The sequence below is a fragment of the Rhincodon typus genome, chromosome 29 (assembly GCF_021869965.1).
Source record: "Rhincodon typus isolate 14 chromosome 29, sRhiTyp1.1, whole genome shotgun sequence".
Lineage (NCBI taxonomy): Eukaryota > Metazoa > Chordata > Chondrichthyes > Orectolobiformes > Rhincodontidae > Rhincodon > Rhincodon typus.
In genome coordinates this window covers 16,232,373-16,248,573 of record NC_063360.1, presented here as the reverse complement: position 1 = coordinate 16,248,573, position 16,201 = coordinate 16,232,373, and the positions used below count along the sequence as shown (strand labels likewise).

The window sequence follows — 16,201 nt, the reverse complement described above, 5'->3', positions numbered from 1 at the left end:
TCTCTTCTCAGATGCTGCCAGACCTGCTGAGCTTTTCCAGCAACTTCTGTTTTTGTTTCTGATTTATAGCATCCGCAGTTCTTTTGGTTTTTACAAAGTGACCTGTCGGACAGATTTCAAAACAGGCAACATGACCACCTTTATGCTTTCACTTTACCATAGATTTTTTTTTAAAAAAGTTACAAATGTGAAGTTTATAAAGTTGCCTTTTTGTATATTTTGATGTAATCTTCCCTGCCCCATCTCCTCCGGTTGACATCACACAAATGGTTATGCAAGACCACCTTATCATTCAGATACCTATAATTGCTGCTCAAACAACTCTAAGATATTACTGCAAGTTAATGCAAAATTTCTCTTGTGGACCCTTTTATGAATGTAAAACCCAGCTGGATTTTAAATTTCATATTGAATAGTACATCCGTAAATCTATTAGTGTATCCTGAATTCAATGATATTTTAATTGAAATTGAATGAGTGATGCATACAAGATAATTATGTCAAAGATTATCTAGATCAATATTATTTTAAACATTGTGCTATAAAGAAACCTAATAATTCATACTTTTGGCACAGAGCCTTGTTAAACTTTCAACAAAAATGCTTGAATAGTAATTATTGAGAAAATATGCCTCTACTGGGTCTTTAACTATGCTTTGGCATGATAATATGTTAACTTAAAAGTACAGATGTGTCTAAAAAATTACTATTATGTATGAAAATCCTATATCCAAAACTAAAGAGCAAATTGAGAATTAATTGGCTAAAATATTACAACTGCACAGATCAGAAGCTTAAGCTCATCCCTTGGGTGAATTTTGCAGAAACTGTAGGTTTTTTTTCTATTCATTTGTGGGATGTGGGTGTCACTGGCTGGGCAGCATTTCTTGCCCATTCCTAGTTGCCCTTGAGAAGGTGGTGGTGAGCTGCTTTCTTGAGCCGCTGCAGTCCACATGCTGTGGGTTGACCCACAATGCCATTAGGGAAGGAATTCCAGGATTTTGACCCAGTGTCAAATATTCTTAGCCCTCCAATGTCTCGTACCTTCTCCAACAGAGATACTGGAAACAAGACAATGAACGTCCTGGAGCCTATTTTGTCTACTCAACCTCCCAGCAAGGGACAGAATGCTTCTTGTAATGCACAGGTGACTTGAATATTCACCACCTTTGTTTTAAGATAGACACACCTAAGAAATACTAGACCAAGTGTGACTGTTTTCTAACTGTTTGCCTACTTCAGACTCACTTGATCCTCAATTCGGCTTGATCTACTTGATCCAAGCTAAAAGGAATAAGTCCCCCACCTGAGGTAACCACAAGCAAAACCAAAACATTTTTGGCCTTCGGGGCTCCTCGCATGTTGGGATAAGGCCCTTAAATGGGTGTCTAACAACAAGCCTGCAAAAAATCTCCAAGGAAACCATTCCTCCATCTGTCTGATGGTCTCAAACTGCTGGAAAAAAATAGTGTTAAGTGGACTGCAACGTACAGAGGCTACAAATGTATTGTCTTCCACTGTGACAATGCATGATGTCATCATAATTGGAAGGAGCAGGCAAACTCAATTGATAACTTGGAACAGAATAGATCTGCTAGCTGTTACTTTCAGCAAAGAACCTGTATTAGAGAATTGAGGATATGCTCAATGAAACCCATACACTACCAGAATTCCAATGGAAAGTGTGAGTGCCGTCTTGAGATAATGCTTCCACTTTCTGCACAGATTAGGTGCAGTTCTGCTGTATAACTCCCAGGAAGGTGTCCAAAGTCATCTATACATTTTGTGTGTTGCATTAGTTTTGCTGTTGAAAGAAAGGAAACCCAAGGCAACAAGCTAATGGAGGAGAAAGAACTAAACATGCAGACGCCCACATAAACAGATTGAGATAAAACCAAGAACTGAGGATGGTAGAGATCTGAAACAAACAAAAACAGAAATAGCTGGCGAAAATCAGAGCTCCTGTTTCTCTCTCTACACAATGCTGCCAGACCTGTCGAGTTTCTCCAGCAATTTCTCTGTTTGTATGTGAACAGATTGAGGTCTTTGCTGAACTCTGACACAACAGCTCAATATGCTCTCACAAACTTTGTTATGCCGTACCACACTGCTGCATCAACTCCCTCCTGCCTTTACAAGTTTCTCTACATATTTTCACCCAGCTCAGCTTTCGTAGAAACCAACTGTGCCAACAAATGAATAAATTAAATAAGATGAAGCTTGTCTACTTCCCTGCTCCAGCTGTAAGTCTCTGCGACACAGTTTTCACCTTTAACACTCAATATCTGGTCATTGTCATGTCTGTGTGCCAATGCTACTCAGTTGTATATTCCCTGCATATTGCTGCCCCTCAGTGGAAACTTTCTGACGTGCCCTTGGCAAGTTCCATCTTTCTACATCGTATAGGTCCTGTTCTACCTGTATGCACCCTAGTTTCTATACTTTCAAGCTGCTTCTGTCTCTTAGTTGTACTTATACAGTCATCTTGAGGCAGGCAGCTGCAAAGGGCTGATCAATCACCATGCTAAGCAGTGAAGATTTTATTCATCTGTCTCTCTGCCATGCCTCAACATCTGGTTACAATTGAGGCCACACTTGTGGCTGTGTTAAATACCATGAAGCCTGTCAACAAGAATGTCTTGATCTAACATGTCAATCAAAAATAGGATTCCTGTAAATAGGAGCCCAAGTCCGCAGCAAGCAAAACTGTATCAGCTCTTGCACTCTCAATAGGAAAGAGTGCAGGAGAGGTGGTATGTGGAGTTGCTGTGATGCTCAGCAGGTTCTGAAATGCTTCAGCATTCCTAACCACTCAGCAAAGCAGTAATATTACACAGCTCCACATTTAATGGTACAGATATGAAGATGCTTGAACCATTAAGACATTAATTGTTACTTAATTAACACAGTTCTGGTAAACTATAAATCTGAGTTACACATCAGCTACTCATTTAGCCCTTCTTCTTATTGCTGCCTATCTGATACCACCTTCACTTGATCTTCCTCACCGATGTTAAATGCTTCAGCAATTATTCCTTCTTCTTTCCTCTTGTCTGGCTCACCCTGAGCAGATGTTCCCATGGTCTGACTCTCCCTAAGCAGATGTTCCCATGTGTCTGGGTCTCTCTAAGCAGATGTTCCCATGGCCTGGCTCTCCCTTAGCATATGTTCCCATGCTGGTGTCTGCTGGGTATTGAATAGGAGGCAGTCTGTTATTTGATGGAGCAGCTTCCTGCTCCTTTTTCTGATGAAGGGTCTGGGCCCTAAATGTCAACCTTCCTGCTCCTATGATGCTGCTTGGCCTGCTGTGTTCATCCAGCTCTACACCTTGTTATCTCAGATTCTCCAGCATCTGCAGTTCCTACTATCTCTGATACAATTTTAACCCTACTGCGAAGGCTCTTCTAAGGATGCCTAGCCTGAAGAAGTTACCCTCCTCACAAACCTCAGGGGATTTCTCTCTCCCACTGCAACTATCTCGTAACCTCTTCGGCCTTGAAACTGCTCAACCATGTCCTGAAGCAAACCAGGTACTACAGCCACATCACCTTTCTTAGTACCTGCATATGGAACCAGATCATCCCCAATGGACTACAGTCCACATTCAGGCCTTCCCAATTTGGCCCCAACCGTGACAATGTCTACATTCATAGCATTGAGATCCTTCAGAAGCGTTTCTCCCTGCGACTCCTGAAACACACACTCACAGCAATGCGCCGGCATCTCTGGGCCCTACAATCAAGCCTACCCCAGCTCAAGCCTCCATCTCCTAGACCTGCAAAGGACCTCTCCTGTTTTTTTATTCTTCGTAGGATCCACAACCTGAACTCACAATTCAACTCAGCTTTATTGGACACTAAAAACCGTAAGTACAGTAAACTTACTGGTGCCTAGCATCCATTTTCTGATGAAGGGTCTGGGCCCGAAACGTCAGCCTTCCTGCTCCTATGATGCTGCTTGGCCAGCTGTGTTCATCCAGCTCTACACCTTGTTATCCCTTTCCGGTAATAGCAGCTTTGCTCAGCAGGGTCCATGCCTGAAGAAGAAAGAAACTTGCATTAGCATTAGTTTAGAGAATGCAGGCTGTAGCCGCATATGCAATAGGGGGAAATGTGGCTGCCATTCAATTTATTCACTTCTCACTAGTCTATCAATATCGAAATAAATTGTCTCACTGACTTTTTGGGGAGAGATGCAAATAATTTGGAGCATTTGCCTTCTCATGTTGTTTCAGCAGGCATGGTTTGGTGGTCCACCACCAGAGTGAATTATTTTTAAAGAGGTGTGTGCAGCCTTCCCCTCTAAAAATGGCAACAAATGCTGTCAGCAGAGAGTGCTACATGGTGCAGCTCTACACTTTAGGCTTTATCTCTATATTTTATCAGATATCAAAGGAGAAAGTAATTGCATACAAGCAGGCTAAGGAACAATCATAAATATGTGAAAAGATATGTGCAAACTATATAAGTGAAAGGTAGCCTTTATTTTCATCTGGCAATTAAACTGAAATTGCAGTGTTGCTGTGATGTTAGTGACAGTATGTAAGAGAATGTGGGGCCACTTAGTTCTAGTTCCAAAGCTGGGCGTTATACCGGCTATAAATAATGTAATCATGTCACATATGTTGACTTCCTGATAATGCAAGTGTTTCTTTTTAAATCTGGCACTATTGATCTTTTCTCTGTAAAATTAAATGTAAATGTGTAAATGTGTATCATTTTACATGAATATGTGTCGTGTCTACTGTGTGTTCTCTCAAGTTAAACTCAATGAAATGATGTATACATTGTTACAGCAGTATTAATATGAAACAAACTCAAACTGATAAGAACGAACTAAAAATAAAGAAAGCATTTTTGTCAGATGGTTGCTTGTGATATAGTAAACAGAAGAGCTGCATCTGAATCCAGATGGATGTAGCTAACATAACCTAGTTATGTTTAATAACTTGGTTGAATTTTTTTGGTTGGTTTATTTCAGTACAAAATATTGTTTACAATAAGTTCTATAATCAAATTAATACGTTTCTTTCAGGTTATGTAGAAGTTATCCAGATCCCTAAAGGCTCAGTACACATTGAAATTAACGAACTTAATGTATCCCATAATTACCTTGGTAAGTTATGATCATTGTATAACCTTATAGTTGGTATCTACATTTGAGGTTCACAAACCACAATTTTGTGATCATACACTTTTATCTGAAAAATTAGTGACTGGTTATCACAGAAGCAGAAAACCTGGATCCATAATACAAACAAGATATTAGCCCTTTGAGAGCCAACTAAATATAAAGTAATTCTTTTTTCTTGAGTAGTAGAAATCTAAATAAGTTGTCAACTTATTAAACTGCTCTCTGATTTAAATGGTTTTTATAACTATTTTTTACAACTTGAACATCATTTGCATTGTTTGGTATTCAATCATACAGTATGTTGTAAAGTCGTGTTGAGTGTTGAGAATATTGTGTAATTGCACTTTTAATCACAGAGTGGAAGTTGGGCAATTCTATTGACCTCTGCAAACCCTTCCTGACCTGTTCAGACACCGAATAGATACAGTATGTTCAGCTTGTTCAGTAGATCTGTGCCTGAATTTGATGGGATGTGTTTTTAAGAGAGCTTAGTCACATCCCCCGCTAAAGGTGTGTCTCCTCTTGCAGGATTAAGGCCAGAAACAGAGAGCAAACATGGCCTAGCTACTAGCTCTGGAGTCTACCTGGCTGCAAGCAGAAATGGCAGTCAGTAGCTTCAGATTGCTAAAATAGGGATGGTGTTACTGAAAAAACTACTATTCGCTTATTTGTTGTTACCAAAGCCTTAATATTTGGGCTACTTGCATCATCATCTTTCCTCCCTGGCTCTCTTCATACCTCTCTCAGTCCACATCTCAGTGGTGTCCATCCATCTGATGTTACTTCTTACGTTTTTACTTGCAATTTACTCTTCAGTTGTTGCCAGGACAAGGCTGCTGGGTTTCGCTTTCAGTGTCCGTACGTCTTCCTTTCTGTCTTCACAATCTTTTAGTTTCTGAATTTCCTACTCTTGATCTTACTCAATTGTTTGTCTTTCTCCCAGCCAGCTGATTCTGGCATCTCTGCCATCCCATTTCACATGCTCAAAGAAAATAAAAACTGAACACCATCTTCTAGCCTCCTTTGCCTTGCTGCCAGGTTCTTTCAGACCTTTTGTCTCAGATGTCCAGACCCATAGCCCACAGCAACGTCCTTGGGGACCCTGTTTCTCGACATGGCCAGCCCTACATGAACTGGAAACTGAGGTGAAATAGTGAGAAATGATCCTTGAATAATAAACCGTTAAAAAGTGCACAATTCACCCTACAGGTGCACAAACACAAAATGTTCAGACTTGGAAAGGATATATCAAATGTTTGTTACACAATTGTGCAGGAAGACACTCAACTATAATCCAGCTAAACTCTGATAGCAACTCCTAAACCAATTCTGGAAAAGCCAGAGACAACCCTGCCTGAAACAAGGCTCCTCCTCCTGTCTTTTCCCCCCGTAAATTCCACATACTTATCAATGCTAGTCCACGGTTGCCCTGCAGATGATGGCGGGAGTCTGTCAGCGTTAGTGTCCAAGGCTGAAATATCTTTAGTTGCTTCAGCAAATACCTTCCCTCCAACATGAGGTCAGAAATGGGGAAGTTCTCTGATGATTACATGATATTCAGCACTATCCGTTACTTCTCAGATACTGAAGCAAACATGTCCCTTTGCAGAAAACCTGGAACAACATTCAGTGTTTGGCTGAAGTCTGGTGCAAAGTTCAATTGCCATTTAAGTGCCAGGCAATGACTATGTACAGCAAAAGAGAACATACCAAATCTCCTCATGAAACTCAGCAGCATCCCAGTCGCTGAATCTCCCTTTATCAATTCAGCGAGCTATCATTGACCAGAAACTGAACTGGACCAACCATATAAATACTGTGGCTCCCAAAGGAGATCAAAGCCTGGGAATTCTGAGGCAAGTAACCCACCTCCTGACTCCCTAAGACTGTCCCCTATCTACAAAGCACATGTCGATTAGCCATGATCATGAAGAATGGCGAAACAGGCTTGAAGGGCTGAATGGCCTCCTCCTGCTCCTATCTTCTATGTTTCTATGTCAGGAGTGTGATGGAATAGTCTCCTTTTGTTTGGATGAATGCAGTTCCGACAACATTTAAGAAGCTCAACACCACCCAGTATAAAGCATTGTACTTGATGAGCACTCCATCCACCAACCTAAGAATTCAGTCCCTCCACCATCAATATCCAGTAGCTGCAGCATAATATCTTCTACAAGACACAGCAAACCTGCTTTGACAGCATCTTCCAAATCCATGATCTCTATCACCTAGAATGACAAGGGCAGCAGATTCATGGGAACACCATCACCATGCAAGTTCCTGGCTAAGCCACACACCATCCTAGCTTGGAACTATATTGCTGTTCCCTCAGTGTAACTGGGTCAAAACCCTGGAACTCACATCTAACAGCATTATGTGCCTACAACAGATGCACTGCAGTAGTTCAAGAAGGGTGCTGATCACCACCTTCTTCATTGTTATTGGGGATGGGTCAATAATGCCCTGAGTTTGGCTGTTTAAAAACCAACCTGTCAGAAATCACACAAGACCAGGTTATAGCCCAACAGATTTATTTGAAAGCACAAGCTTTTGGAGCCTCAGTCCTCCTTCAGGTGTTTGTGAGAGATGAAGTATCGGACTCAGAATTTAAAATTAAAAGATCAAATGTTCACACCATTGATGAGGATATACTAAACAAACCTAAGATGCTGTTAAATCTTTAATCAGTTAGAAGGTTTTAATTGATTAATATATATATGTAAATCCCCAAATTCCTTTCAAGTAATGGTCCTGAGAGTACTAAAGGCTTATCAGTGTAAAGAACAGGTGACATTTTAGATCAGACAATGCATGATAGGTGTAAGGCCTTGTTTAGAATCTGTTTGTGTTTTAGTTTGGAGTCAGACTGTTTTTATTTCTAAAGTAGGAATTTATAAAACGTCATATTGACTGACTGTCTATAAATTGTGTGCTTTTTGAACAAAATAAAATGTATCTGCAAATACACCCCATAGATTCGTGTGTGTGTGTGTGTGAGAGAGAGAGAGAGAGAGGTGGGGAGACAGTGTGTGTGTATATGATGGGGGGATAGAAAGTGTGTGTATGTGAGGGGGGAGAGAGAGTGTGAGTGTATGTGGGGGAGGAGAGAGAATGTGTGCGCGAGGGGGGAGAATGTCTGTGTGTGTGTGTATGTGAGACGGGAGAGAGAGAGTGTGTGTGGGCGGAGGAGGGAGAGAGGAAGAATGTGTGTGGTGTGTGTGCGTGGTGGGGAGAGAGTGTGCGGGAGGTGGGAGAGGGAGAATGTGTGTGGGTATGAGGGGGGAGAGAGTGTGTGTGCATCTCAGGTTTGTTTAACACATCCTCATCAATGGTGTGAACCTTTGATCTTTTACTTGTAAATCCTGTGAATGATACTACGTCTCTCACTAACACCTGAAGAAGGACCGAGGCTCTGAAAGCTTGTATTTTCAAATGAGGCTGTTGTACTAGAATCTGATGTCATGTGATTTCTGACCTTGTCCACTCCAGTCCAATACCTGCACCTCCATATTAGAACCACCAGTCCACTTTGATCTTCTGTTTTGAAGATTGCTATAGTCTGATTCAATCTTCCTTTGCATAAAACTTTTGAAAATTATAGTCATCTTTTGTCATTTCTTCCTCTTTGTCAAATCACAGCAGTCTTCTGTTTTATGACACGAACTACTTTTAAATGCATTGCTAATGACCAAGGGTAAGTGTTATATAAAAATAAAATGCTGCAGACACTGGAAATCTGAAATGAAATAACAGGCTGGAAATAGTCAGCAGGTCTGGCTGCGTTTGTGGAGAGGGAAAGATGGTATTAATATTTTGAGTTGAATATAACTCTTCTTCAGAACATGGTAATCGTACGGGCAGTTTGCAGACAGCTTTGGGATCATGTTGAAGACAAACCTCTGTTGCAAAGAGAAATAGACAGTGTTCTTATCGATGCAACATTTCCAAAACCACAGTGGTGGTCCTGTGCCATTTTTCTTACAATATTTACTTACACATGGATCTTGGTTAACTTGTATCACTCAGTGATTCCTCTGTATCAGATTCATACCGCTTATCATCCTTGCACATCAGGTGACATTAAGCAAGACTGCTTTTAATTCAGTTAAAAACTTGTCATAGAGCAGATATGTTTAGATTTTCTTCAAAATTTCTTCCTGTTCTAGATGGGTTTTTTTTTACAGTTTCCTGCAATATTTCCTGTATCTTTTAAGCTCATTCATTATATGCCAAATATCTTACATCTAGCTCCTTTATTTCAAAAAGCAAGTTTTGTTTTAATTTTCAAAAATATACATATTCATAAAATTTGCAAATGTATATTGCATAACAGTTCAAATTTGACATACAAAAAGTGCACTACAGATTAATTTATTTCAATGCAATATATCAGGTACTTCATTACAAGTTATACTGACAATGTATATTTACATGTCATAGCAAACCTTCATTTGGTGCGTACAGCCTGAGGGTCTTATACAGCTTTCAATCTCTCAGTGTGCTAAGGAGGGGACAGACTGATGGGGCTTTGTGACCTTGCTCCATTGAGTCTTAGTGGCTGCTGTCCCAAGCTATAGCCTGTCTTCCAGCAGCTCTTTGAGCCAGAAAGTACCAGCAAGTTTCGGGTAGACCAAAGTGTACTTTTAACCGACTTGATGGTTGTCCTGCAGCCGGAGACGTTTATCTCAATGAACATCACAGGAAACAACCTGTAGTTTGTTTTTTTTTAATTCCTTTGTCAGACGTGGATGTCATTGGCTAGGCCAGTATGTATTGTTCTCACTAACAACCCCGAAGAAAGTGGTGGCCTTCTTGAACTGCTGCAGGTGATGGTGATAAAGACATACCCACAGCACTGTTAGGACTTTCCAGGATTTTGACTCAGCATCCAGTGCGTAGTGATATGGAGCTGCTCAGGAACTAAAACCACTGCCTCTATTTCTAGACTTGCTTTACAAAGGTACACTCCAGATAGAGGTGTGCAATAGGTGATTTTCCACAGAAGCTACCTTGAGAGCAGCACGGGGAGGTGAGTCAGGAGTGTGATGGAATATTCAACATTTGTCTGGATGGATGCAGCTCCAACAACACTCTGGAAGCTTAACACCATCCAGGAAAAAACAGCGCATTTGATTGGCATCACATCCACAAGCATCCACTCACTCCACCACTGCTGCCCAATAGCAGCATTGTGTATACCATCTGCAAGGTGCACTGCAGAAATTCACTCCTGAGAGAGCGCCTTCCAAACCTATGACCACTTTCACCTGGAAAAATAAGGACAGCAGTTATACGGGAGCATGAGAACCTGTAAGTTTCCTTCCAAGTAACTTGTCATCCTGACTTGGAAGTATATCACTGATCTTTGAGTGTCACTGGGTCAACATTCTGGAATTCCATCACTAAGGGCATTGTGGGTCAAACTACAGAAGATGGACTGCAGCAGTTCAAGAAGGCAGCTCACCACCACCTTCTCAAGGGCAACTTCAGATGTGCAATAAATGCTGGACCAGCCAGTGATGCACACATCCTGTGAACGGACATGAAAAAGTACCTGATGTTTGCTTTTAAATGATAGCCAAAGAACATTATTGCAGCCATTAGCAGTTATTTTTTGTGACAGAAGAGATCAAGCAGGAAGTCATAGGCTAAATAGGTAATAGCAATGCAGGGAAAAGCAAGAAATTCAATTATTGAAATCTTCATTTTGCTAACAGCAATTTCTGAGCCTGAATTCTATACATGAATGCATATTTAATATGTTTGTTTACCATAATGCACAGTACAACTTCAACTCCGAAATGTCTTTTTACAAATTTATATTGGTTTTGCTTTGATTCTGTAATTACATATTGGGCAGGGAAATACATTATAAGAATGTGAGTTAAAGTGGAACATGGCAATAGCTATTGCAGTAAGAGGTTGGAAATATATGTTCCCTCAAATATGATGCTGCCCGTACTTTTGGCATTATCATAAAACCAATTTAGTTCTTATTTATATCATTCACAAGTTTAATAAATATTGTCTATGCCCTCCTCCTCCTATTTGTTAACAGTATGTTTTTGTAGACATCACAATTTATTATCAAGACCAGTTATTAGTCGAGAATTGTTTAATAAAATCCTCAGAGTAATTTCATACTGATTTCCATTCTTTTGTAAAGAATCAATGAAGAGCTGTGCTAAAATTTGTACCATTTTAAATATTTCAAGGGGACGCAGTGGTGTGGTGGTAATGTCACTACACTAGTAATCCAGATAGTCAGGATAATGCACTGGGGACAAACGTTCGAATCCCAAGATGGCAGGTGGTAATAAAAATAAAATCTGAAATTAAAACCTAGCCTAATGGTGACCGTGTAACATTGTTGATTGTCATAAAAGTCCATCTAGTTCACGACTGTTCCTCAAGGAAGGAAATCTGCCATCATTCCCAGTCTGGCCTAGGTGTGATTCCAGAGCTACAGTAATGTAGTTGGTTGATAAATGCCTTCTGAAATGGTCTAGCAAACTATTAGGGATGGCCAATACATACTGGGTCAGGCAACAACACTTACATTCCATGGGTGAATGTGTAAAAAATGGTACAAGCACAGAGAATGCTGGAGAAGCTCAACAGATCTGGCAACATCTGTGGAGAGAGAAACAGAGCCAACTTTTCAATTTCAATCTGATTCTCCTTTGTAACGTTTAGAAATGTATGGCCTCCTGCTGGGAAATGCTCAATTCAGATTGTTTTACATCTGGGTAAAAATGCACATTGCAACACGATGAAAGAATCGGGTTCAGTTGTAATACTTTCCCTGTGGTTAAATAACATGCACCCATTTATTATAGAAGAAAAATGGTGGATATCTGAGGTAATCAGAAGAAGGGAGGGAGAAAATTAATGGGATTGGCAGAGCAGAAGACGATGCCAAGTTATAATCAGCCACTGATATTTCTTACAAGTGTAAATCAGTGATAGAATAGAATGTACTTTAGTAATATCATTGAAAAGTTCTTTAATTCATATTAAAATTCCTTTTTAAGCACTGAAATCTGATGGTGAAGAATACTTTATTAATGGTGGCTGGTCCATAGATACACCACAGCGGTTTGATATTGCTGGAACTGCTTTCCACTATAAGAGGCCTGATGATGAGCCAGAGTGTCTGGAAGCATTGGGACCTACTAATGCAAGTCTTTTCCTTATGGTAATCATTATTCCTTTTGATGTTTGAAAACTAATAATTTAAGTAAAACATGTGGAGTTTCAAGGATACATGAAAAAATTAGTTACAAATGAAGTTAGTTCGCCACAGGTTCTTCTTCATTTTGGCAAAGTGGAGAAAAGACGTAGAAGTACAGCCAATTCAATAATTGTTTGTTAAGGTTTGCATGGGAATCCTACTTCAGAATAAATTTGTATTATATTATCGTAACTATTAGTATAGGTCTTGTACTCATTGTATGTATTAAGGTAGGGAATTGGACTCCCCTGGCCTGAGAAAAAGACCTTGGTTATTTACCCTGTCCATGCCCCTCATGATTTTATAAGCCTCTGTAAAGTCACCACTCAGCCTCTGATGCTCCACGGGAAAAAAGCCCCAGCCTCTCCCTGTAGCTCAAACCCTCCAGTCCAGGCAACATCCTTGTAAATCTTTTCTGAACCCTTTCAAGTTTCACAACATCTTTGCTATAGCAAGGAGACCAGAACTGAGTGCAATATTCTAAAAGTGGCCTCACCAATGTCCTGTACAGCTGCAATATGACGCCCAACTCCTATACTCAGTGCACTGACCAATGAAGACAAGTGTGCCAAATTCCTTCTTCACCACCCAGTCTATCTGTGCCTCACATTTCAAGAAATTATGCATCTGCATCCCTAGGTGTCTTTGTTTGGCAGTAGTCCCCAGGGCCCTACCATTTAGTGTGTAAGCCCTACCCTGGTTTGCCTTAACAAAATGCAACACTTCACATTTATCTAAATTAAACTCCATCTACCACTCCTCAGATCATTGGACCATCTGATCAAGGTCCTGTTGTAATTTGAGATAACCTTCTTCACTGTCTGTTACACCACCAATTTTGGTATCATCTGCAAACTTACTAACAATATCTCCCATATTCACATCCAAATCATTTACATAAATGTGGAAAAGCAGTGGACCCAGCACCGATCCTTGCAGCACACATCTGGTCACAGGCCTCCAGTCCAAAAAACAACCCTGTACCGCCCCTCTCTGTCTACTACCTTCAAACTAACATTGTATTCAATTTCTACTCAGAGTTTATGCTGTTATTAAAGGGGAATGTGATGCAACTAGCAACAACTGCAGTAGCTAGTTCTAAGCAGCCATGATGTACCTTAAAAGTTCTGAGTATGAAAGTAAATAAAATCTAGAAAGTTGTGGTCATTTTGATGAAGTAAGTATTCAAATTGACAAAAATATGATTTGCAGAATGTCTTAACGCCTTTGTACAGTCTTTGCACACAAGGCACGTTGGAATTTGACTTCCCTGCCGTGGGGAAACAAGAAACAAAAGTGGGGAATTTTCCACTCATGCAGGAAACTACTGACATTAATGTCTTGAATTATTTTTCATTTCTAATGCAGGTGCTGATACAAGAGGAAAATCAGGGCATTCATTACAAATTTAATGCACCCATCATACGCACAGTCAGTGGAGATACACAGGCAACCTATGAGTGGCAATATTTTCCTTGGTCCAAGTGCACTGCAATATGTGCAGGAGGTACGTAGTGCAATATGAAAATGGATTGTGATTACAAGGATTAGAGAATGCCATGTTCATTTTGCTTATGACCATGCCATTCTGAGTGATTTCTTTTTGTTGGACCTATTGTTCCTGGTCCACTCTTGCAATGAGTTCACTCCTGAGAATACATGTTAAAAAATTTTGCAACAACAATTGGTGTTAGGAATCAGAATGATTGATTGCTTCATGGAATGTAAGGAATTAATAATTTTCTGACTAGCAATGAACCATGGGTGAGGTGAACAATTCATAACAATATTCATCTGGTATCTTAGGGTTCTTGTGGTGCAGTGGTAGTGTCCCTACCTCTGGACCAGGAGGCTCAGGTCCAACTCCCACCTGCTCCAGAGATGTGTAATAACATCTCTGAATAGGATGATGAGAAAATAATTAACTGGTGTCTTTCAGAGGCTGTTATGGAGCAGTGATTGTGTCTCTACCTCTGAGCCTCAAGACCTGAGTTCAAGTCTCACCTGCTCCAGACGTGTATCATAACATTGCTGAACAGGTTGATCAAGAAAAATACATTCTACTGGTGTCTTGGAGCTCTGGTGGTGCAGTGATAGTGTCCCTACCTCCGAAGGAAGCATAGGTTCAAGTCCCACCTGCTGCAGAGGTGTGTAACAACGTTTCTGACCAGGTTGATTAGAAAACATCTTTAAGTACTGTCTTTCTGAAAGAAAGACATTAGCTCAGAATTTCCTTGGAGCTGCACCAAAACTTAGCTGGTCCTGGAGGTCTTTTGATTCAGTTGAAATGTGTCTTCTAACTTTTTCTCAAATAAGTTAAAAAGAAACTGGGCAATAAATTCTTAGGAAGTTGAAGAAATATGTTCCATAGGTACAGCTGACTGGGTAGTGTTGAATCTTCATTGAAAATTAGATGAACTGCACAATGACACTGCATAGCATTACAACTTTGAGAAAATATTAGATCCAATCTTGTAGAAGCTAATTTGTGTGAGTAAAACATCAGCGGAGGCAATAAACAGCACAAATTCACTGAATAAATATAATTAAGTGTTGAAAAGTGTTTTCTCCAAAAAAAAATGTTTTTTGTCATCAGAGGCAAAAGAAAACACAGCAAAGTATTTTCAGATATAAATCTTTTAAAAACACAAAGTAATTTGTTTGAAAAATTTATCCCATGACCTGATTGTATCAGGGAATGGTTCTGAAGGGTTTAGTGCTTATGTTATGTTGGCTCCATCCATCCTCTGGATGTCACACACAGTCTGTGAATGGAGAGAATGTATCTGTACTCGCTTCCTAAGGTCTTAGTAATTATGTGTGATCAAATGTGGTTGTACTTATTGCTATCATACAGCAAACTTTCATGTTATCTGAGAACAGTCGCTCTCCTTTAGATACTCCATGGTGGTATATCCTCCATCAGTATTCATTGGATAAGCCCAAGACACAGCAAAGTGGTGGATTGGTGGCAGTAAGCCACACCAATCAACCTTAACCTGTACCACCTACTGGGAGAGATGCAAATACCACATAGTACCGAGATTGGTTATCTGGGAAAATGCCAGTGCTCACCTGCACAGAAATTTGCAACTGAAAAGATGGCAGACCGAGTATACATACACAGCCTACTGCAGATATTGCAGGTGATTACAAATTTAACAGATGGGTAGATGCACAATTAACATCAGAAAATGTTTATTAATGACCATGAAGTTCAATTTAGCGACATTGCCTGACAAATTTCCCATGTGTATTTTTTGATAAATTAGATAACGTGCTTCAACTTGAAGTCGCACATCAGGGCTGGTTTTGTGTCCCACATTCAGCATTGGTATATGCAGCCTGTTCTTTTACACAATTTACTGGCCCTTGAGGCATTTTGTTCAGAATGTGCCAGAATCTCTGTGGTCAGTGCCTTAAGGGAGATAAAATTCAATGAGGTGAATCCAATTTTGGCCTGACCAATTCTGGGCAGCCCTTGGGAAAATTGCACACCTGCTGAGCTCATGGAAATGTTGAAGCCTGATTGCAGGCCTCAATGTGGCAACATCCAATGATGCACAGACTGCATGCTTCCTGTGCACTCATGTTCCCATGAGTTTGCAACACCGTTTACCCACTTTTCTTCCCCTCCCTGTCCCAGCAACCACACAAGGCTGCCAGATTGTAAAATTCCCCTGTAATATTTTAGCTATAGTTATGCATTTGAGTTGAATATGCCAAAATAAGCAACAAAACAATAAAGAATAAATAAAATAATTGAGTCTTGGATGTTTCCATTAGTTCTTTCTTCTTCAGACTAACTTCAGGATCAAATTAATACAATTGCAC

At 40.2% G+C, this 16,201-nt stretch overlaps 1 protein-coding gene across 1 annotated transcript in view; it reads left to right on the top strand.

The window, feature by feature from the left end:
* The window catches only part of LOC109920522 (A disintegrin and metalloproteinase with thrombospondin motifs 6-like), a 148,101-nt gene that overhangs the window by 115,482 nt on the left and 16,418 nt on the right, over positions 1 to 16,201 (top strand). The window contains exons 21-23 of the mRNA XM_048613909.1: positions 5,035 to 5,115; positions 12,168 to 12,331; positions 13,736 to 13,874. Of these exons, the coding sequence (XP_048469866.1) occupies positions 5,035 to 5,115; positions 12,168 to 12,331; positions 13,736 to 13,874 (384 nt within the window). The remainder of the gene's footprint in view (positions 1 to 5,034; positions 5,116 to 12,167; positions 12,332 to 13,735; positions 13,875 to 16,201) is intronic.